General features: G+C 38.0%; 1 protein-coding gene and 1 non-coding gene across 2 annotated transcripts; one reads left to right on the forward strand and one right to left on the reverse strand.

The window, feature by feature from the left end:
• Positions 1 to 360: 360 nt before the first annotated feature.
• On the reverse strand, positions 361 to 17,088 carry AKR1C2 (aldo-keto reductase family 1, member C2). Its single transcript, NM_001195575.3, is given in 9 exon segments — positions 361 to 2,635; positions 4,381 to 4,463; positions 8,463 to 8,628; positions 8,906 to 9,015; positions 11,863 to 11,985; positions 12,428 to 12,505; positions 13,772 to 13,888; positions 14,734 to 14,901; positions 16,966 to 17,088. Coding segments are annotated over 9 exon segments (972 nt in total). The 5' UTR covers positions 17,050 to 17,088; the 3' UTR covers positions 361 to 2,592.
• An 840-nt stretch (positions 17,089 to 17,928) lies between these two features.
• On the forward strand, positions 17,929 to 18,061 carry LOC144331458 (U8 small nucleolar RNA). The gene has a single exon (XR_013398521.1). It is a non-coding gene; the product is annotated as a U8 small nucleolar RNA (small nucleolar RNA).
• The last annotated feature ends 6,761 nt before the right edge of the window (positions 18,062 to 24,822 follow it).

The following is a 24,822-nucleotide window of genomic DNA, read 5'->3' on the forward strand; positions in this document are numbered from 1 at the left end:
GGTTTACAGGTATCTGTCCTTCATATCCACCATTACCATTTTGAGAGGTTGCATGACTTTTTTTAATGATGTTTGGATTCCCTTCTGATTTGCTCTTGCATATATTCTACAACTATTCTTTTCATGATTGGTGTGGAGATGACAAAATCTTTATAAAGCTATAACAATTTTCTTTAAATCAATATGAATTTAACTTCAATTTCTTGTAAAAACCATCTACATCCCCAGGTTTTCTCCACTTCAAACAGTTTTGGTCAGTAATTAATTTCCTACAATGCATACATATTAACTTAGAATTATACTTATTTCTAGACATTTGTATTTTAAATCTTGAAGTAAAATAATGGGTAGAATCCAAAGTTTCAGAAATGCATGTTTTTATATTTTACCATATATTCACATTTACAAGAAGTCTTTATAACGCTACAAGGCTGTAAGTTACCATTTCCTTTCCTTCAACCTGAATTCTTCCCTTCAGCATGTCTTTGAGAGAAAAAATAGTAAAATTAGTGAGTGGAGGTCCCTGTAAAATTTTCTTTCATAGCAAGTGTTCCTGAAATCAGGTGCCTGACTTTATGAGATTCTGAGTAACTTTGTTTTTTAACAATAAGAGTTTTATAAAAATGGATAGTAAAGAACTGGAAAAAGCCCATAGCAGCTTTAGTATTTACAAATGACTGACCTAATGATTATTTCACATCTTGAAAACAGAATTACACGTGCAAAATGGATTTGAAATATGAAAGTTTGCTTAAGCCTTACACACTTGACTACTAAGTTTTAACAAAATGGCAATCTTATCTTGACAATGACATCAATCAAGTTTATGAGATGTGAAATTATCATTCCTTAGACTCAGAAAGTTAAGGTAGAACAGGATGGCCGTGGTTTACATGAGGTTTCCTGGAGACATGCTAAGTGTGTATGTCCATTAGACATTACTGTGGAAATGCAGAGTTCACATTGTGATCTTGCATTGAAGATTTGGAGGAAAAATCTGAGCTAGAAATATTTTTGAGGGGATTTCTCAGCCTAGAGGTGATATTTAATGCAGAGAATATCTAAGATCATCAACGGAATGATAGTAGACAAAAAATAATCCAAAAAATTGGTCTAGGGTCCTCCAAAGTTTATGGCTTCCTCCAGTTTTATAGAATAAATAATTTACAGAAAAATTGTGAGCTGCAATACTTGTTGGGATGCCTATCAGCTCTGAGACATGGCTTGAGAAGGAATCTCTGACAGGATTAACATGGCTACCAGAGTAAGAATAGTGGAGAGTAAATATTAGAAAGTGTGCCCAGGTTAAAAACCACTGTCCTTCTCTAAATGCTTTGATCATTAAGACATGAGATCATCCCAAGTTTACAAAAGTGTTGTCTAAAATGAAAATCATGTCTTCATGATTAGCTGATTTACTTAGTTCCCCTGAAAATTATGTATAAGAATGAAATGCCTTTGTAAGAGTTGTTCTTACAATTTACCAAAGTTTGAAAACAGTGTGCTGTTTTACATACCCAGTTTCCAAAAGAAGTTTGAACTCTTGGAACACTTGATTTATTGTATGTATTATTTCCCATTTTAATCTTGAGTGCAATGCATAATGGTTTTGGAATATTTTTGGTTTTTACTTGAAACCATGCCTTGTTTAAAGTATAAAACATTTAAAAGATTGAATATAAAAAATGAACTGTACATTTTTACAATCTAAGAATATTTTCTAAATATGAGGTAGTCAGGGGAATGTGATTAGTCAGTGATGTCTTTGATGTCCTGCCCCACCACAGACCAATAGGGTCAACGCTGTGACTGGGCACACATCAAAGATTCACGCCTGACTCACAGCTATGGGGTTTGTTAAAACCTCGTGGAAAGTTTCTTTTGATGAACAAGATATAATGATCAAAAAAAAAAAAAAAGGGTGATGATATGTTTTTCCAACCATAGATGTACTCGACTCTCTCCTATTTAACCTCCTCATACCTGACTTCTAATCACTTTTCCTGGTGGGTGTCCTTCCATCTCCCTAACGCCCCCTCTCACAGGGATGCCTCCTCCCAAGCTCCAGAAACTCTGACCCTCACACTGCTGGAAGGAGCCCATGAGTTGCTGGTCAATATCACTCACCCTCTACACTCCATGCTGCATGTGCTTCTTCCAACAAGACCTAGAGAAGCACTGACAGCTAAATACCTGTCACCTGCCCCTTTCCCAGAGGTTGAACCTCCATCCACTCCCAATGCACAAATGAATCTTAAATGGTTGATATCATCTTCCAACCCCGGCCCTAAACGTATAGGCAAATCACAATTTTGGGGCATTAGTGTATCAGAAAGAAAGAAAACATAGAAGTAATGGAGACCAAAGTAGGTGAAGAATCTTTAGGAGAGAGCATTTAATTTTTTCAAAATGAAAAAAATATATATATTGTCTTTCTTTTCTGGCTGATGCGCTTAGCTGTAGCTTGCTGAAGTGGCCAAGCAGGAGAGATTTAACCAGAGGTGACGTGTCCAGTCACCAGCATAGAGAAATCTTCTGTGTCACCAACCACACATAGGGCCTTCTGGTAGACCTCATGCAACGCCCTCCATGTTAATATTCATCGGAATATGGATAATTAGGCGAGTCAGCTAAACTGGAAAGGGAAAAAAATGTGCACACTCTGAATGGCAATGACTCCGTTGCTACCAGGTAGCACAGTGATTTCTAGGAAGCTGCCACTAGTATAGGTGTTAAGAAGTCCATTTTCTGACTGCTCTAGAATCTGTGTTTCTTAGTTTAATGAACATGACTTTATTATATCTGTAGTTTCAAAATAAAGAATCATTTAATTCTATTTCTCTGCCTGGAACTGAACACATAAAACACACAAAGGCAAATGTTCCAACTTATTTCTCTACATCTGTCCATAGAGCAAAGAGATATTCTGACATTTTCTATTTCAAATTCTCAGTAAAAACAGGAACTCATTCTGCTTTACCTTGAAGAGGAATAAGCAGACATATGCTCATCAGTAACAGACAATTTTGAGTGTAACAATTATCCTGGTAACATTTATATTTTATTTTATTTTTTACATATTACTTATTACGTGCCTATCATATGCAACACACTTGGTAAGATTCAGAAATGTAAATTTTTGTTTTTGATATAGATTCCAATATCCAAAGAGCTATAATGCAGAAACCATTTTGCACAGATAAATGACTGCTCACATGTACAGTTACAATTTGTTAATTAGGGAATTGAGCCTATCCTTTGTGATTACACCAAGAGCAAACACTCGGAAGCTGGCAAGTGGTTTACTCCAGATGATATTTGAGTTCTACAAAATAGCACTAGTGATTGATTTTATGATCTCAGAAAACATAAATTGCTTGTAAAAATTTCTAATGCTTGCCACTTTTCCTTTTCTTTTTATCATTTCCTTTTTCATTTGGTATTTTCCTCTAAATAAAAAAAATACTACTAATAATATCTACCAAATTTTGGGAACTTATGATGTACCATTGTGTTTGTTTTATTCACATATTATCTCATCATCTCTATTATTTGTTAAAATCTCCACTGCCATCAGGAACATAACTTCTTTTTTCTCTCATTTTGTGAGTGACCTTCTATGAATCCTAGAACCTTAGAACATAGAGGAACAGTAAACGTCTGTTATTGGTCAAAAATTATCTCCAACAATGGTGCTTTTGCATCTGTACTCTTCATTTGATTTCAAAATTTCTTTATTCTTTGCACTGAGATCTCCATATTGCAGAACATCAAGGCCAAGCCCTCCTATTTGCTCCACTAAGACTGACTTGTGGAGGCAAATGCAGTGTTTGGGTCATGGGAAAACATGCAAAGAAAGGCACAAAAAAGCTTTGAAATGATTAAAAATACTTAATTGACAGGATCTGGCAAGCAATTCCATGTGAAGTAGGTGGGAATTGGAACCTGGCCCACAAGGTTGATGGAACTGCCTTTGATCTGGTAAGAAATTTAGCAGGTTGGGAAGAACATCATATAAGCACAAATTTGGAAACATCTAATGTGACCACATGGGCACTATCCGCAGTATGTACACTAGACAGTAGTACAAATGGCAGGCCTACATGGAAGGTGCAGATTCAGCAATGATCTTGGCTGCTCTGCAGAGTTCCATGGAGTCATGAGAGCAGAGAGACAGGTTGACCACACTGACCCCGGGCCACTCTCCCTGCCAGAGAACAGGGCTCTGGAGTGAATCCAGGAGGAGAGGCCCAGAAAGCTCCTGTCTCACCTCTGTCTCACATTGGCCTCTGTGCCCCTGCTGTGGAGGTCACTCTCAACACCCATCCTACATTCCTCCTCTGAAAATAAATTAAGACACCCATCACCAAAATTACTTACATATCAAGTGTCAAATATCGTATATTTCTGTCTAGGTCATCTATGGCTTTCATGTCCTCTGACGTCAACTGGAATTCAAACACCTATCAAAGTAATAGAAAACTTTAATTATTTTTAGATTACATCATTGCCAACTGGGAACCACCAAGTATGTCAGACAGTAGGGTGCAGAGACAATACTTAAAAGATCGATACGTTTCCAAAATTTGTGAAAGACCTCTCTAAACATTCAAGTGGTCAATGAAAACCAGACGAAAAATAAACAATAATCCATTCCCAGATAAAATATTTTGAAAATGCACAACACTGCAGACAAAGAGACTATCTCAAAAGATGCTGAAGAAGAAACAGAGCTGACATTGTGCACATATGATAGGGTCATGTACCTAGAAGACCCACAAGAATCTAGAGGCAAATTTTGTAATGTCTAGTGTAATTTAGTAGGTTTGATGAATAACATTGAATATCTATCTCTCCAATGAGCAGGTATAATAGGAAAAAATAGTTTTCAACATGACTCAAGCCAATAATTGTCTAAATACTAACGATTTCACATTCAAAAGGCATGGGTACTCAACTGTGTAAATTTGGGAGACTCTAAATATCAAAAAGATGTCACTCTTTCTAACTCATACAATCAAGTAAGTGTACAAATTCATAGGGAAACTGAAAGAGTGATACAGAAAATAAGAGAAAGAGAGAGTAAAAAATGATTCCTCAAGAATCTAGAACTAGAAATACCATTTGACTCAGCCATCCCATTACTGGGTATATAGTCAAAGGATTATAAATCATGCCAATATAAAGACACATGCACACGTGTGTTTATTGTGGCACTATTCACAATAGCAAAGACTTGGAATCAACCCAAATGTCCATCAGTGACAGACTAGATTAAGAAAATGTGGCACATATACACCATGGAATACTATGCAGCCATAAAAATAGATGAGTTCGTGTCCTTTGTAGGGACATGGATGCAGCTGGAAACCATCATTCTCAGCAAACTATTGCAAGAACAGAAAACCAAACACCACATGTTCTCACTCATAGGTGGGAATTGAACAATGAGATCACTTGGACACAGGAAGGGGAACATCACACACCGGAGCCTATTGTGGGTTGGGGGGAGGGGAGAGAGAGAGCATTAGGAGATATACCTAATGTAAATGATGAGTTAATGAGTGCAGCACACTAACATGGCACATGTATACATATGTAACAAACCTGCACGTTGTGCACATGTCCCCTAGAACTTAAAGTATAATAAAAATAAATGACAACCATGTAGCACTTGATGAATCTAGGTAAGCGCATTTGTTGCATTATTCTTGTAGTATTTCTATACATTAGAAAGTCCACAAAACAAAAATGAAAAGCGATCAAAAACTATTGAAAGTATCAGTAATTACTAGGTGCAGTGGCTCTCGTCTGTAATCCTAGCACTTTGGGAGGCCAATGCAGGAGGTTTGCCTGAGTTCAGGAGTTCGAGAACAGCTTGGGCAACACAGTGAAACCCCATCTCTACTAAAATACAAAAAATTAGCTGGGTATTGCAGTGTGCGCCTGTAGTCCCAGCTACTCGGGAGGCTGAGGCAGGAGAACTGCTTGAACCCAGGAGGCAGAGGTTGCAGTTAGCCGAGATTGTGCCACTGCACTCAACCCTGGGTGACGCAGCGAGACCCCATCTCCAAAAAAAAAGAAAATATTAACAGCAATGCAGAAAGTTATGAAATTAATGATATATTTGTTAAAAGATAATTTATTAATAAGTAGTGGGAAATTCATATGATCATGGATTGGAAATCTCAATATTGTCAAAGATTCGGTTCTCTCCACATTGATCTGCAGGCTTATTACAATGTCAACAAGAGATCAAAACATTTACTTGCTTGTGGAAGTTAATGAGATGATTCAAAATTTTAAATAACACATTAGTCAAGAATAGCTAAGATATTATTAAATAAATGAAGAAGTTAGAAAATTATTTGTAACACACTGGAAGTGAAACTTACTTTTTAACATTATAGTACAGAAAAGTAAATAACTGAACTGAAGATGGAAGACAGGCCAGATAATTGTTCATGGAAATTTCATATATGTTACAGGTAAAAAAAAAATCAAGTCATGTGAGCAAATATGAACTTTTCAATAAATGTCGGTGGGAAATTTTGCTAAAAATTCAAAAATTAGATATGCATGTTTGGATCCTTATTTCATATAGTATTTAAAAAGTCAATCCCATTAGAATTAACTAAATTTATAAGGAAAGAATGTTAACAATTTTGTAAGATAACACAGTAAAATATTGTGATAGTCCCAATATAGGATAAGACACAAAATTCACCAACCACAAGAAAGAGGCATGAAAAATGGGTCTAAATGAAGGATAGAAACTTCTATCTGTCAAAACATAACCACAGAGAATATGACAACACAGGTAAAATTTGGGAGATGTTATTTCAAGAATACATTCAAGTCTCTAAAGAATTAATATCCAGAATAAATACATATATGTGTATGGTTTCTAATTAATCTAAAATATATATTAAATAACACATGTCATGTATTATATAAATCTATATATACTAGATGAATTAGAGAACATACACATATATATAAATACTGATAACTTCCACAGTCTTTCATAACTTTCATTTTTGTTTTGTGAATTTTCTAATGTATAAAAATAATTTTTAAATCATTTAATAAATGCCATTACCTAGATACATCAATTGTTTCATTGTTGTCATTTTTTACTCTCTCTTATTCTCTGTGTCACTATTTCAGAGTATCCTATAGATTTTTTCACTTATTTAACTTAATGTTTTAGCAAATAGTGACATATACACATATACATGATATATGTCATATGTATGATGTAAGTTTTATAATATATATCATACATGATGCATATTTTATATACCTATATGATTAATGAGAAAATATATATATATATGTATGTATTCTGGATGTTAATTCTTTAGAGACTTGGATGAATTCTTGAGAATATATGAAATAATATATCAATTTATATATATTCATACATATACCTATTGATATTATTTTACACATCTCATCTAAATGATAGATTAATTAGGAACTGCCCTCTATAGTCACATGTCCCTGTACCCACTTGCTTGGTTCTATGAATTTCCAGTTCCTTCCAATAAGAGGTAACAATAAGAGGTGGTGTGTATTTCCCCACCCCTTGAGTCTGACCTATCCTATAACTTGCATTAGGTGATAGAATTTCCCAGAAGCGATGGTTGGCAGCTCTGAGCCTAGACATGAAAAGGCTTTGCACGTGTCCACTCACTGCCTTGGGGTCGTGCCCCGTCCTGAGATGAACCCTGGGCTGGATGGCTGGAGGATAAAGAACTGCATGGGAGAAGGGGGCGCTCAGACAGGTGCCCCATGGACATCCTGAAGCAGAGCTGTCTCACTGCCCTGCATGCACATGAGCGCCCGGCCAGGAACAGAAGGACTGGACTGAGTTTAGGCTGAGCCAAGGCTAATTTTCTAACCATGGAATCTTGAGCTCAATAAATGCTTTTGCATTAAGCCTTTGTGTTAACTGGGTTTGTCTTATAACCTGAGGTGTTGGAATAAATATGGTCTCCTACACATAAAAATAAAGATGAACAACCACCTCATAAAAAAAAAAAGGCAGAGTTAAACACACAATTCACAAAGACAAAATTCTAAGAGAATAAATATAAGGAATTTATACTACATAAATATACAAAAAAATTCACGATGATTTGGAGACTAAAAAACATCTAATCAAACACTTCATTACAGAAAATTTAAAAAAAGACATATCCCTAGCAGATGGATGTGGATAGCTCTGACTCAACGCTAATTCAAATCTCTGGTTTTGATGCCATCCTATTTCTCTCCATCTGTGTTGCCTCTCCTGTGTCAGAGTAGAAGAAATCCTTGTGATGTACACAAAGAGTTCATGCATAGGAAATACAGGGAAATGGAGCTGGCCCAAGGGTGTCCTGAGAGCCTTACAAGAAGCACACGTGTGAACGACACTGTGCAGCAGCCCTGAGGCCCACAGCCCGGCTCCTCACCTTCATGTTCTCTCTGATCCGCTGCTCAGTGTAGCTCTTGGCCAGGACCACAACCCCACGCTGCAGCTGGTAGCGCAGGGCAATCAGGGCTGGGGTTTGCTTGTGCTTTTTTGCCAAGGCACAAAGGACTGGGTCCTCCAAGAGAACCGGGGAGTTCTGGTCCACCCTGGAAGGAAAGGCGGAAATGCTGAAGCCCTAAGGCTGGGGATACAGTTTGTTAGGAGGCTCCCTAAACAGACTAAGGCATCCACTCTGCACCAGAGCTTCTCAAGTGAGGCCCCTGAACAGCAACCACAACATCACCTGGGATCTTGTCAGAAATGCAAATTCTTCCCTCATCCCAAGTCAGCTGTCAGTGAACTCCAGGAAACAGCACGATCTGATTCATTGTTTTTTTTTTAGCAAACCAGTGTTTTAGGTAAACTTCCTGTATCTCTTATTACCATTGTTTTTCTCGATGGGACCCCAGAGCACTAAAGGCCACCAGAACAATGTCTTTTGACTTGCAGAAATCCAGCAGTTTTCTCTGGTTGAAGTAAGGATGACATTCCACCTGCAGATGAGCAAGATGGAAAAGCATCAGATAATCCAAAAGTTATATTAATATTAAAATCACCAAAGTAAAAGAAGCCGAATAATATAGAGCATTAAATTTGAACTGAGAGTATTTGCCAAAAAATGATGTTTTACATACAACTTAATTTTATATCCCTCTCTCCTAAGAAAATCGAAATGCTATTTCTGAGCAAAACCAACCTCTATGAACCCTATCCTAGTTTCTCAATAACTCCGACCACTAGAAGGAGACACGGCCAATTTCAGAGCTGGGATAAGGTAAGATTCTTTGAGCCTTAGGCATCAAATTGTGCCAGAAATCAAGAATTTGGTCAAAGACTCATGAAAGCATGTCTAAAAGAAAAAAGAACTGATTTCTTAATTGATATCAAAAATGCATACATATATATGTATGTTTTCTAATTCATCTGACATATAACATGCATATCATATATGCCATCTATGATATATATATATATAAAATAGATGAACTAGAAAATATACATATACACATAAATAGTGATAACTTTCATAGTCTTTCATTACTTTTCCTTTTTGTACGATGGATTTGTATGGTGACATCCCAAATGTCACCAGTGGGTTTCCTATGAAACAAGTGCTTTGTCTTTTATACTTGCCCTCATGAGTCTTTGATCCAATTCTTCTTTTAGATAGATAGATAGATAGATAGATAGATAGATAGATAGATAGATAGATATACTGAATAGATGTGAGCATTAAAAATAAGTAAAATGAATTAAAAATCACAGCAGAAAAATCCATGAGTCTATAGTAATTAGTGTGAGAATGAAAAAATGAACATTTGTCTACTCTGATGGTGGTCATTACAGCAATTACATTCACAATACATTGCTAATTGAAGGAAGAAGTTAATTTTTACCGTGACTTAGAGGAATAATAGTATATTATTTTTACTTGCTGAGAAATTACTTTTAGTTAAATGTCAGGTAAGAACAGTTAAACAAGTGGTTGAAATTGTAAATGATTATGTAAAAACACCAAGGAAATAACAAATAAGAAATAACAAAGAGGAAAACAGAAATACAATACAAAAAAGTTCAAATCACTGATGTATACTCAATCATAGGTGAAAATGTGTCATGGGAATATGACTACTTCTGTTGAGAATTAGCTCCCAGCAGATTACTAGCAACTGTTCAAGAGAAAACATATATTAAAACAATAGATGTGACCATTGTTAGCTTAACCAAGTTTTTAAAACTAGCTTCACCACTAGTGGGGTATTCTGTGATTGTATGCAGTCTAGTGTGGTGCAGTTTGAAAAACATGGCATGATAAAAACATTTTCTTGCCCCAAAGATTTAAGCCAATGTAATAAAATACTCACATCTAATGTTTACTTTACAGAAACTTTCAACAACTGGGAAAAACAAGTTAACTGATATCAAAATACAACAATATAAAAACAATTGAATTCTGGTTAAAAAAAGAAGAGCCACAAAAGATATTTTGATTAAACAATGGAAAATTCAAATATGGACTGGATACCAAATGACATGAGAGCGCTGTAGATGATGTTCTTAGATACAGTAATGGCACTGTAACTGGGAGAATATCTTCATTCCTGTGACATGTTTGGAGAGGTCTCCAGGGGTCAATTGGCATCTTTACAATTTACCTTGAAGAAGTTCTAGAAACATTATATGTATTTATGCAGATATACTCCATATAACGTTGCAAAATGTTAGTAATTTTGAATACAAATGGTAACATGGGTCTCCAGTATTATCTTTACCAAATTTTTGGAAAGTTTGAAAATTACCATAATAAAAATTGGGGAACTACTAATATTAAAATAACATTAATTTCTCAATGCTTTTATTAAATTATCATGGCACAATATCACTATACGAAATTCATAAATTTTATGCATTTATGTATTTCCACTGTTGATCTTTACTCATTGACTCTAAGTTTTTAAAAATGAAATAAAACAAAAAAGTGTAAGTTACTGGGAAAAGTGTAGTGACTTTAATGCTGAAATGTGTATAACATTTGGGGGCAGTCAATTTGATCAAAGAGGCCTGGAATCAACAATCAGAGCTCCGGGATAAGATGGAATTATCTCTAGGCTATGAAAGAACCATGCATAGAACAGATATGTTTAAGCAGCTGATTGCATGACAGACTCCAAAGAACAGCAGCCGACTAGGAGCGGGGCAGTCATTGGTCAGCTCGATGTTCTGCTAAATATTTCTCAGTGTTGATTTCATCCACTGTGAACAGATATCTCTGTAAACAGGTCATTTTCTCTTTCTACCATGGATGACCTTCCTTGTCTGCAGATAATTTTTAGTGTATCTATGCCCTTGGTCAAGAAGTATGAAAGCAGAGATACCAAGAGGCACTGAGACATCTGAACTCCATGGAAATCCCTAGTATTTCTCTTCTCTTACTCTCTCTCTCTCTCCTTATGTACTGTACATTCCGTCTTTTCATGGCTTCATATCTATGCACACTTCCATCCAAATCACCTTCACCCATCCACTCTCGGTCATCTTTCATAGCTTAGGGGTAAGTCCACCTTTCCCTGAAACTAATTGGCAATCCTTGGCCTCCTTGATCAAACTGACTTTCCCTAAATATAACTCACAATTCAGCATCAAAGTTACAACACCTTTTCGTAAGACTTTTCTAAGCCGGGTACAAGTAAGAGCCCTCTATGCCCTTCGAGACAGAGGCTTTGCTCTCTAGAATCTTCTCTTTTACAAAGATCAGTGGGACTAAATGAATGGATACTTGGCCAATAGGACAGAAAGAGGGGCATGAAGAGCAGAAAGGAGAGGAGGCTGAGGGCGCTCACCTGGTTGCAGACAGGTTTGTACTTGAGCCCTGGCTTATTAAGGATCATTTCCAGCTGCCTGCGATTGAAGTTGGACACCCCGATGGACTTGGCCAATCCTGCATCTTTACATTTCTCCATGGCCTGGGAAAAAGGAATTGTGAGGTATCATTTATGTAGTCGACTGAAGATCAAGATAAATGTAACACAGAACTGTGAAAGCAACAACTGTGTAGATATGACAATCAACTAGCTAGCCATGATTCCTAAAAGGGAGAAAATAAATGAGAAAATTGGGGAGGAAGATAATGATTGCAAGAATTTCTGTTTCCTCCTCAGGAAACTGGAGAGTCTAGTGCACAGGCAAGGAAAGAAATCCCAGTCCTCCTTACCCCCAACCCTTCTCCTCCACTTCTCTCTTTTGTATGCCTGTCATTTCTTTTTCCTTACTGCTTACAAAAACTACCTTTGTAAAACTCCTAAATTTTTGATCCAATGGTGCATTTTCCATTCTTGTACTTGGAAGATAGGAACCAGATGTCTCCTATCTCATCTTTCTTATCTGTGCTCTCCTCCAAGCACTCACCTCCCACGTAGCACAGAGATCCACTGTGTCAAATAGTACTTTCCCATTTTCATCTTTGGGGATCAGTTCCTCACCTGGCTGAAGTAGAAGCAGTGAATTTAGTGATGTCACAAATCAATTTCTCCACATAAATTTCCCCACACATAGCCATGCTCTGAGGTACATTTAAGGACACTAATCCTCCGTGACGTAGGTGATGCAATGCTCCAGAGAGTGATACATATAAAGTGTGCTACATATGAAGGTATAAGGAATGTCTTCAGGAGACAGGCTTCTTCTAATCTCTTATAACTATTATATGTATAAATAAATACCATCTTTCTTGTTGCTAATGGAGTGCCATCATGACTTACATTACTTTCTTCTGCTCCTATAATTTTCTCTGTGGCAATACCTCTCTTCAGCTGCAAAAGACCTTAATATTCAGGAATAATGGATAGTGCTTTTGACCCAGATGCCACTATCAGAGTTCTTTATCTCCCTGAACATATGATGTTTCATGGACAGGACCATGAACCAATCATGGTCAATAGAGGTGTTTTCAAGGCTAGTTTGGAAGTTGAGAGATGCATAGGAGCTCATGGTAATGACCATGAGCCTGAAATTGCTCCAAAGCCATAAATACCACCAATGAAAAAGTCTGGAACAAATACTTAAAAAGCCTTTTGTAATAAAGCAGAGATAAGGATGGAGAAAGGATTTATTTTTAGAGATTTTGTCAAATTCTTAATGTAGCCATGGCTTTGACTTTCATATCTAACTCACCCTTGCATTAACTAGCCTAAGGAGATTTCCGTAACCTTAAAACAAAAGTTACGAATGACACAAGAATTCATCGCTAAGCAAGAATAAAAACTCAATGTGAAAAGAGAGGATGCAGAAGCAACAGTTTCCCATGAAGATTTGTAGTTTAAGAGACTCCAGGACTGAGTTCTTGCCCCTTGAAAGGAGTCAAGAGGATGGAAACTCATTGTACACCCTATGTGCAACAGCTTTTCTGGACACCACAACTTCATGAAACTCTGTGTCTGTGAACGTTCCAAGAGGTGAACTCAGGAGTCATAACTAAGAACTTGTACCTTCAAGGAGATGATTGTCATTTCCTTAAGTTTTTAAAGCAGACGGTTTGAGGATTCTGCACTCTCTTTTCTTGTAGACATGCATCACGGAAGTACAGATTCAAAATGTATTCAACAGAAAAGGGATTAGGAGTTATGTTTAGGGCTCTTCTTCCACATTATAATACCTATGTCCTCCTAAGAAAATGCTTAGTTCAAATATCCATGAAAACAACATTTATGATGACAACAAGGGTGAAATCAATTTGATCGCAAAGCTGCCTACCTTTAGAGACACTGGAGAATGAATAAGATAGAGGTCAACATAGTCCAATTGAAGATTTTTCAGTGACCTTTCCAAGGCTGGTCGGACCAACTCTGGTCGATGGGAATTGCACCAAAGCTGCAGAGGTGAGAGAAAGGAAGTTGTGCAATGAAAACTTGAGCCAATTTTACTAGTTTGCTCGACCTAATATTTAGACATTTTCTACTACTTCAAAACTAATGACCACAGGCAAAATTATTCTCTCTCTTCTTGTGATGCCTTTTGTTCTGCCATATCCTGAAGAACTTTGTAATATGTTGGATATATAGTTAGTACATATACTGAATGAAAGAGTGAAATTACTCCAAAGGTAGAAGTTGTTATCAAATCATAAGCATACCCATTATCTGAATTATCTTTGGTATGTTTTACAACTCATGTTAGTAGTGTAATTCACCAATTCAGCCCAATGGGCAAGAATAAGTACCTTTGTGGTTTAGAAACTGAGGAGGCAAATACAGTTTTTAATATGCTAACTTGGGCTGGATGCAATTTAAAACAATGTAGGTATCATTGTTTTATACGCACAGAGCTCTCTTACTTTGCTTTCTCTCTCTTTCTCTGATCAAGATGATAATGGAAACTCAGAATCCTAACAAATGTAAGAAATTCACCCAGGAGGTAAGACATAACATAATTTGATTAAGGTTATCTCTGATTCTATAGTCTATGTTAAACCATAGTGATCTGTGCTGACCTCAAAGAGTAAAGGGACTTTGAAGTCATGAGTTAGAACACTGCAAAGATGAGAAAGTCATCTTCATTTTCTGCCTTTGATTTTATTTTTCATACATAAATAATTGTGAATAAATTGAAATGAATAAGCACAATTCACCCTCAACTATGGATCTAGTCATAGAATTGCCACCTCCACACAATCACCATAAATGCATGTACACACAAGCTCATCATAGGCACAGTACCTTTGAAGTGTAGAATATGTCTTCTCTCTTCACAGTGCCATCTGCAATCTTGCTTCGGATAGCCAGTCCAACGTACTCCTCATTATTGTAAGCATATGCACAATCAACATGACGGAACCCAACTTCTATCGCCAGTTTGGTGGCCTCTAGAGCTTTATCTTTAGGAACCTAGGGGAGCAACCAAAGGTAGTATTTTCTGACTGATGTGCCTTAGAGTTAGTTCAGGCACAAGCAGCAACGTTTACAAAAATCACCTTTTCCTCCTTTCTTGGATGAGTTCTGTCTATGGAATCATAAGCCCATCCCAGTCTGTCTGGGTCTTTCCTGGTTAGTAATAAAAGTTGGGCATAGCAGGAACTTCTGCAGTCCCAGAAAATCACTGCTTGACCAGTAGCTTAGAAGTGTCTCTAAAACAACTTCAGGTTCAGTGATTTTTTGGCAAAATTAACAGGCCGCAACCTCTAGTTATAGATATAATCTTAATTATTTTTAGTATGATGAAATTAACATGAGGAAATAGCCACATGGAAGGAATTATGAAGGAATGCAGTGTAAGCTCCTGCGATTCCTCTCCCACCCTGTTGCTGCACAGAACACACTGACTTTATCCAGCATCATATTTTTTCAATGTATGTGAACTGTTGTCAACAAGAGATGCTCTCTACATACTCCATTACTAAGATTTTGTCTGGGACTGCTTACGTTGACTCACTCTGCCTAGCAGACACAACGCCCAAAAGAAAGCAGGTGCATAGAAACTCCGCAGTTTACATAAACTGTTACGTAGAACCACCATTCTTATCAGCTAGGAAATAGTGAGGAATCCACCTTATCTGATACCAGCAGGTTTATACTGGAAACAGGCCTGTCTGTGGATAGCAGTCTATTATGTTAAGTCTTTTCTACCCAGTCTTTGGCCATTCTGTCTGCATGAGAGAACCAAAATACTAGGAGTATAGATGTATACACCAAGGATATTGATTTGTATAAGAAATAGACTGCAGGGAGTAAGTGATTAGCAAAATGGGGTTCAGCTCCATAAATTCAAGGCAACTCTTTTAGGAAACATATGATTGCAGTGAAATTTATAATTATTGACTTATTTAACAAATGTGGATACAGATTTGAAAGTATATCTTTTACATGACAAAAGCAGAAACAAAGCCAACTATTTTCCCATCTTGAAAGTATTTCAGAGGCTTTCTTTTTCCCATGAAATTACAAGGAACTAGGTACAGGGTCTCACATCCCACTCCTCATATCATCCTTGATCCTTTCTTTGCTGTGCGAGCACTCAAAGGCTCACCGAGGCCGGAGCTTCAGTGGTGTTCTCATCTCTACCTCCTCTCCGTGCCAATTTATATTAAAGTAAACCACTCCTGTCAATGGTCTTCAAAATGTCCCTTTGTAAATCCTTATATCGTATAGATGAGAAATGAGGGACTCAAATTTTATATAACTAGTCCCTATTCACACACATTGTATTCCCACGACAGTCTTGAGATACAAGTTTTCCTCCAGTGTAGAAATAGCTAAGTCTAGAAAATAAAATCTATTCCATTAATTTTCTCGTCAGAGAAACAAGAAATTTCTCTGTTACAGTATTTGTATACAAATTTGACCCATATTAACAAAGACAAAGAATTTAAACTGCCCTTGTTAGGTTTTACTTTTTTTTTTTTTTTCTTAAAATGAGGATATTTTATCCTTTCAGGTAATTTTCCTAGAGGTGAGAGTAGTACATGGGAAATTCTCTTTAGTCTAGCTCTAGTATTACAGTTTGGTGCACGAGGCTGCCCAACAGAACAGTGATACTCTCCCAACAGATTTCATGCAACCCGTCTCCACTAACTTTTGCCATAAAGATTCCTCTGAATTGTGTCTTCTTGGAAGAAGTAAATATCTGTTCAACTATACAAAGAAACAGAGAAACCACTCCCATTGCAATCAATCTTCAAGAGAGGGAGCAGACAGGCCATGTTCGTTCTGCAGAGTTTTATCGACTCTGACAGGCTGTGAAATAAACATAAACAGAAGACAAAACAGTGCCCCAAATAAGCAGTAGATGACCCTGTGACCAGACTGCATTGCAGAACAAAGACTGACGTTTAAAGGGGAGTCATGCAGGTAACTTGGGAACACAAGCCTGACAACCTGGTCAGCTTCCACTTATTCTAGCTTCCACTTACTCTAGCTCCTTTGAACTCTCAACACTAAAAATATTATTATTACCTCTACAGGCGCATAGGTGCCAAATCCCAGGACGGGCATGAAGTGGCCATCATTCAGCTTCACACGCTGATGTTTCGAATCCATTTCTGTCACTGGCCTGGTTGGCAAATGTTTCTTTCTTCCTCCCTCACAGGTTATAAGAGCAATTAGCTGGCAACGCCCCTGGACATACTGTCTGTGGGTTAACCAATGGCATGTGAGAGGAGGGACAGAGGCAGTCTTACACAGGCAGTGATAAAAATGGAATCCAGTTCAACTGTTTCTTATCTAAGAAAATTCATAAGTAAATTATCAGGTGGGCATGATACACTCATTAATTTCTCTCAGAAGTATTTTTGCTGTTCCAAATCTCTATATATATGATATAAATTATTCAAAGAGATTTGTAGAACAAATGGTGACTTTACATAAGACTACAGAAAAGGAGCTACTAAGCTCTTTTTGGTTTGTGCCATGATGATGTTTCTTCTGTATCTTACAGCATTTGAAATGACTAGTTTTCATTTTTCTCTCTCACACACACACAATTTAAAGGAATGACTAATGAGCATTTCTTTAAAATATTGCCCTCAATTAAAAATTAAAGTTAAAATTTTAAAATGTGTTATTTTTTTCATCAGCAAGTTTATTATTTCTTTCTTATTAACCTTATGAGAGAAATATCCCTTCCTGATCAAAGTGCAGTCCTGATAAAGTTGTAATCCTGATGTGGGTGTAAATAAAAAATAAAATTTGATGTGGTTTTATTGGAGGATTTCTTATTAACAGCGTTTGGACTTTGGATATACTTTGTAATATGCAAACTGTGCCTTATTTTATTTATCTTATCCAGCCAGTTTTATGAGTTACTATCAAAAAGTAACAAGCCAAACACCTGATAACTATTAGATATACTTTCTAATATTGTTAAACATTATTCATAAGGAAAAACTGGTAACTAATGACATATAAACTGGTGAATAATCCTCACATGGGATAATTTTTACTTCATTCTCCCTTTGGAGGGCAGGTTAGAACATGAATGTAGTTTGCATGATCCATGATTCACATCTTGGAGTAGTCACAACTTGCAGTGCCGTGATTGCTTCTATTTATTTCTTTATAAAACAAACAGAAATTGAAACATAAGTAAATTGTTATACATTGACATAAATGTAATATTATAAAGATATTGAAATTTTTCAACAAGATGGTGGATTATAAGACTCCCATATGACTCATAGAAACATCAGAAAGTATCTAAAATTGACTGAAATAAAGTTATTTATTTATGGAGTAGCTCAGTAGCTCAGTAGAGATTCAGGGTGACTATACACATACAGATGTTACAGGCAAAAGACTAGGGGAAGAGACATGCAATAGTCCATCTAAGTCATTGAGAGAAACTGGGATGTGAAATTTTTTAATAGTAAGTGATTCAAAAGCCATTGGTTATTTGGGGAAAAATAAAATGGCAAAAACAATCCACGTAGGTGCATGTTCAGAAACAAATTAAGAAGGCCTTGAGGTTTTATATAGGGCTGATGCCTTGACTGAGAACCTGACACACATATGAGTTGATGACTGTCATGACAGAACAAATCTATATACAGTAAAAAAGATGTTTTATTTTTTTCAAATGCCCAGTTAAATAAAATAACAAGGCATACAGGCCGCGCACGATGGCTTATGCCTGTAATCCCAGCACTTTGGGAGGACAAGGAGGGCAGATCACGAGGTCAGGAGAAGGAGACCACCCTGGCTAACATGGTGGAACGCCATCTCTACTAAAATCCAAAAGAAAATAAAAACAGCTGGACGTGGTGGTGAGCACCTGTAGTCCCAGCTACTCAGGATTCCCCTGCTAAAGCAGGTGAATCACTTGAAACCAGGAGGCAGAGGTTGCAGTGAGCCGAGATGGCACCACTGTACTCCAGCCTGGTGACAGAGCAAGACTCCAGCTCAAAAAAATAAAACAAGATAACAAGGCATACAAAGAAACAAGAAATCACAGTCCATTATGAGAAAGAAAATAAATCAGTAGAAATCATTCCTGAAGAATCACAGGTATTAAAATTAGTAGAGAAGCATTTAAACAACTGTCTTAAATATGCTAAAATTGCTAATGAAAACTATGGATTAAGAACTACAGAAAATCTGGGAAAAAAAAGAAAATCTAAATATAGTCATAACACAGAAACTATAAAAAAGAAAAGGAAATGAATTGGAGGGAGAATACAATCATCAAAACTTTTTCAAATTGGTTAAAGACAAGAATCTACAAATTCAGGCAACTTAAAGAACTGCATATAGCATAAACTCAAAGAGACTCAGACCTGTATGTGTTATCATCCAACTCTAAAAGCCAGACAAAGAGATAATCTTTACATAGCAAGAGATTTTGGGAAGCTGAGGTGGGTGGATCACCTGAGGTCAGGAGTTTGAGACCAGCCTGGATAACATGGTGAAACCCTATTTCTACTAAAAATACAAAAAATTAGCTGGGCATGGGGGCACACATCTGTAATTCCAGCTACTCAGGAGGCTAAGCCAGGAAAATAGCTTAAATCCGGGAGGCGGAGGTTGCAGTGAGTCGAGATTGCACCATCGCACTCCAGTTTGCGCAACAAAAGCAAAACTCTATCTAAAACAAAAACAACAACAAAAATAAAAAGCAGGAGAGAAAGATGATGCAAGGGTGCAAGGGATCCTGGACAAGATGATCCACAGATTTCTTATGAGAGTCTTTGGAGGATATAGTAGGTGATATATTTAATGTGATCAATAAAGAAATAATTTTACCCAATAATTCCATACTTGGCAAAAAAAAATTATTCCAACTTTTTTAAAATTTTTTTTTGAGATGGAGTTTTGCTCTGTCACCAGGTTGGAGTGCAGTGGTGCGATCTCAGCTCATTGCAATCTCCGCCTCCCGGGTTCAAGCAATTATCCTGCCTGAGCCTCCTGAGTAGCTGGGACTATAGGCAGGCACAACCACACCCAGCTAATTTTGGTATTTTTAGTAGAGACGGGGTTTCACCACAGTGGCCAGGATGGTTCAATCTCTTGACCTCATGATTCCCCACATTGGCCTCCCAGTGTGCTGGGATTACAGGCATTAGCCACCGCACCCAGCCAAATTATTTCTTAAAAATTAGAAAGTTATTAAGACTATGTGATGTAAAAGCTGAAGGAGTTCATTGCCATTAGAACTGCTCTACAAGAAATGCTAAAGAGAGTAATTCACTTTGAAATGAAAGAATTTCAGACAGCAACATGAAGTCATATAGAGGTATAAAGACCTCTCGTAAAGGTAGGTGTAAGAAAAATGTGGAAACACATATTTGTGAAAGTTTGCTTTTTACTGTCATTTTCTTCAAGATTTACATTACAAATGTGTACGAATAAGAATACATTTCTGTTAACATGTACACCACATATAAAGTTGTAATTAGTGACATCAATAATGTGAAGTGGAAACGTAGCTGTGGAAAAGTAGAGTTTTTGTAAGGAATTGAAGTTCACATTGATTTCAATGTGGATGGTATAACTATAGGATGCAGTATGTCATTTCAATGGTAACCACAAAGAAAATAATTACAGATTATGCACAACATAAATTAAAAAGGGAATACAAATTTCAGCAAAAAATCATAGCAACCCCAAAATATTGTTAGTTGAGTATATAAAGAACAAAAAGCTGAAGACATAAACTTCTTTCTTACATACAAAATCCAATCAGTTTATCTCAAGAATCTCCAAAGCCTTATCAGGTTTAGAAGCAACTTAAACGTCTAAAATGCAAAGATGTATCTGAGATCCAAGACAAATTTCTACCAGCTATGAGCAGGTAAAATCAAAAACAAGTTATTTACTTTCAAATGACAAAGGTTTTATAGGCAGCGGTTGAACAATCTCATTTCAAAAGGGAAATATCAGTTGAAAGAGAAGAAGAAGAGACTTCATGCAAGTTGTAAACCCAACAGGGCAGAAATTAAATCTTAAACTTGCAAAATCATCTTCCGTGACCCTATATCCTTCATTCTGGGCACACTGGTGCCAGGGGTAGGCTTCTGGGGCTTTGGGCAGCACTGTACCTGTGGCTTTGCAGGGTGCAGCCCACATGGCTGCTCTCACAGTTTGGAGTTTAATGCCCCTGGCTTTAAACGCTGAAGTTGTAAGCAGCTGATAGATTTATAATTCTGGAATTCTTAGGGGTGAGGCCTTTCTCCCACAGCTTCGTTACACAATGCACCTATGGGGTCCCTCTGCAGAGCTCCAGCCACACATTATTGCTCAACACTGCCTAAATGAAAGCTCTATGTTGGGGCTCCAGCCCTGGAACAGGTTTCTTTCTGGGCATCCAGGATTCCTGACACGTTGTGTGAAATCTAGGTGGCAAGTGCCAAGCCTCAACCACTCTTATGCTCCAGAGAGCTCAGGCTCAAAGTTCCCCTCTTCTATTTGTCACTCTCTGCTCATCATTTCTCCAGTGACCAAGTGTATGTCATGCACCTTGCCAAGGCTCAAGGGGTACCTTGTACACGGGGGCTTCTGCCTGACCAATGTGGGTCATGGAGTCGACAAGAACTAAAACTTTCCACAGCTTGTATACAATCGGGGGGAAAGAAACTGATCTCAGGAGACCGCAGGAATTCTCAGTCCTATAGGTGAGGGAGAGGGGGAGGAGCATGAGGAAAGGGAGATGGGAAGAAGGAGGAAAGCAGATGGAAGATGGAAGACCGGGGAGGAAAGAAGTGGGATGTCCTTGAGTCATACATGAAGAACACTCATGTGCCTCAAGTAAATAACTGATCCTAATTTCTTCTCTCTATCTTTTTTCCTAAACAAGTGTTACAGTTTGCAAAGAACTCCAAATAGTTTCTCAACAAATATATATTGATATGACACTTTAAACAAAATGATGTTTGCCAGCACTGCTTGTCCTGAGATTTCCTGTTTGGTTGACTCAATTCTCTGGGGTGAAGACGATCTTTGTGAAGAAGAAGGAGTACGCTTGAGTCTCACAGAGGTTTGTGGGTGAAGTCATGTCTGTGAAAGGCTGTGGAAACTCACAGTTTGCTGCATTGCTGTGGAAAATGGTGGGACGCCCAAAGCCGTGCAGGAGGAAAAAGGAAGAGCTGGGAGGCTGTGGAGGAGGCTGAGGTACCACGGATGCCCTGGAGAAAATTTTAGGGAAAAGAGAGAGATGCCTAAAGCCACATGTAGGAAGTTTTAATTATGACATTAGATGAAATTTCACAACCCATGAAATTTAAAGTAAATGCCACATTGCTCAGTTTTTTCATAGAGTGAACTCTGAAGAAACAACTGTGTCACCGTGTTCACTCCGGATGAGTGACGATTCCACCAAGCACTTTTTGAGATGCCTGCCTCTTCTGCACTGTTTGTTATTTTACTATTTCTCAATACTATTGTTCACCCCTGCAATCTACTGGAGTTGAGGTAGTCAGAGTGACTCAGCAGCTTGCACACCTTCTGACCACTCCTGGATAGGTCAACAGCAGGGGAGGTTGTAAAGAGAAAATTATTCATTTTTATAGTTGTTTTGATTAGTATAAAACAAAGTGAGAAAAACCTATTTCTGAATGGTTGAAACTCCATGTGATATGGAAGGAGACAGGGAGATACTGGGTAGAAGAGGGTGATTTCCCAGCAAAGGCTCCGCCCTCCAGCCTGGATAACTGTGCCCCTAAATAAGAACAGGCATTTCAGTTTTCACACTCCTAAAATTTGCCTTTTGGCCCACCACACCTCCAGTCTGCCCCTATATAAACCCCCAAACCTAAGATCCAGGGCAGACCAGCAGGTGAGGAGACAAGGAGGCAACCAGATGGATGGCAAACAATGACACGGAGAAAGAGAGAACAGGAGGGACATTGGACACTGAAAGGAGTTTGGCCTTGGGGTATTGGAGAAGAGTCCGGCCACTGGGCAGCCTGACTCCATGGGAAGATCACCTTCCTACTCCTTTCCCCCATTCCGACTCCCCATCCATCTTGTTGAGAGCTGCCTCCACCACTCAATAAAATCTTGCACTCATCCTTAGAGCCCACATGTGATCTGACTCTTCTGGGATGCCTGGCAAGAGCTTGGGATAGAGAAAGCTGACACACTGGCCCTCTGCCTTTGAGATAAGTCAGAGAGTCCATGGAGCTGCAGTCTGAAGCCGTCTGCAGATGGCAAAGCTGAAAGAGCTTTGTAACACTGTGGTTGCAGGCACCCACACCTAGACGCTATCATGGAGCCAGAGTCCAAAGCGCTTGCCTTGGCCTGTGCACCTGCCCATCTCCATGCTCCCCCTCCCTCAAGGAGTTTGAACAGGTGACCCACACCCCTGTCACAAGTCCTGCAAGGGGAATCAGGAAACTGTCTCATTTCACATACAAATCTGTTAGCACCATATCAAGAAGTCTAAGGAATGGTAAGCTCTGGGGGTCGCCCAGGAGCATCTGTAACTTCTCTCATCTTTTCCCTGACTCTTCTTCCTCTGTGTATTGATGTCATCCTCAGGCTGGGTGGAGGCTGCTGCAGCAATTTTAGAACTCCCAGGGAAACAGGACAAGAGCCACTTGAAGAAGAGGGGCAGCTGCATCTTACAAGCTTCTTCTAGATGTGAGAGAAACCTTCTCAGAAGCCTGCAGCACAGTCCCTCTCATGTGGCATTGGCTAGGGCAGGGTTGCAGCACTCTTCCCACTGTAGCTCATGCCAAGGGCAAGGGAATAAACATGACTGACCTTAGCAAAGCTTTTCTAGTAAAATGCATGTTGGTGATAATACAATCCTAACCCCTAAAACCATAATGAAAAATTGATATTTTCAAAAAGTTAGATATTTGCAACCTTGCTTATACCTCAAAATAGCTTTGCAAGTTTTTAAAGAACTGGAAATAAATCCAAGTCTTAAATGTAAGACCTGAGACTATTAAGTGCTAGAAGAAAATCTAAGGAAAATTTATTGTGGCAAAAATTTCCTAAGTAGGTCTCGGCAAGGAACTCAGACTAAGATTTCAAAAACACAAATGAGAAAATAGGAAGAGACATATATGACTTAATTCAACAAATAAAGCAAAAAAAAAAAAAATCAACAGAGAACAGACAACCTACACAATGGGGAAAAATAATTGCAAACTGTGAATCTAACAGGGGACTGACATCCAAAATTTACAACGAACTCAACCCAACAAAAACAATTACAAGAAAACCCAAATAACCTCTTTAAAATTCATCAAAGAGCAGAGGTTTCCCAACCACATGCCTAGGCACACCTATAGGCACTTAATACCTGTCCACTGGATCCTCTTTCTTCCACTGTGGAGACTCAGAAGGCTGGGAGGCTGGGAAATTATTGGGTAAATACAATGGACATTATTCAGGTAATAGCTGCACTAAAAGCCCAGACCTCACCACTGTGCAATACATCCACGTACCAAACTGCACTTGTAAAGCTTAATTTTACACAAATTCAAAAACAAAATAAATAAAATATAGTAATACCTAGACTTTACTACAGATCAAATGAATAGCAACCTCTGGTGTAGGATTTTATCTTTTGGCAAGATGGTCTACAAAAATACAAGCAGGGCAATTTGTTCTGGCTGTACGCACATTGATCCAGTTTGGTTGCCACAAGCACAGATCAACAGGTAAAAGGGAAAAGAGATCCCAAGCAGCAGAAAACCTAAAGGAGAAATCTAGAGAGAATGAGTGTACTCTGAGGATTTCAATTTAGTTTATTTTGTAAGCAAATCTGAATATGTAAACCTGTGTGGAGATTGAAAGAATGGAAAGAGGAAAGATGAGAGACCCAATGACTGCAACCCTTAATGAATCAAGAACTTGATGAACTGATGTGTA

This window comes from Macaca mulatta, chromosome 9 (genome assembly GCF_049350105.2).
Source record: "Macaca mulatta isolate MMU2019108-1 chromosome 9, T2T-MMU8v2.0, whole genome shotgun sequence".
In the NCBI taxonomy this organism is placed as follows: Eukaryota; Metazoa; Chordata; class Mammalia; order Primates; family Cercopithecidae; genus Macaca; species Macaca mulatta.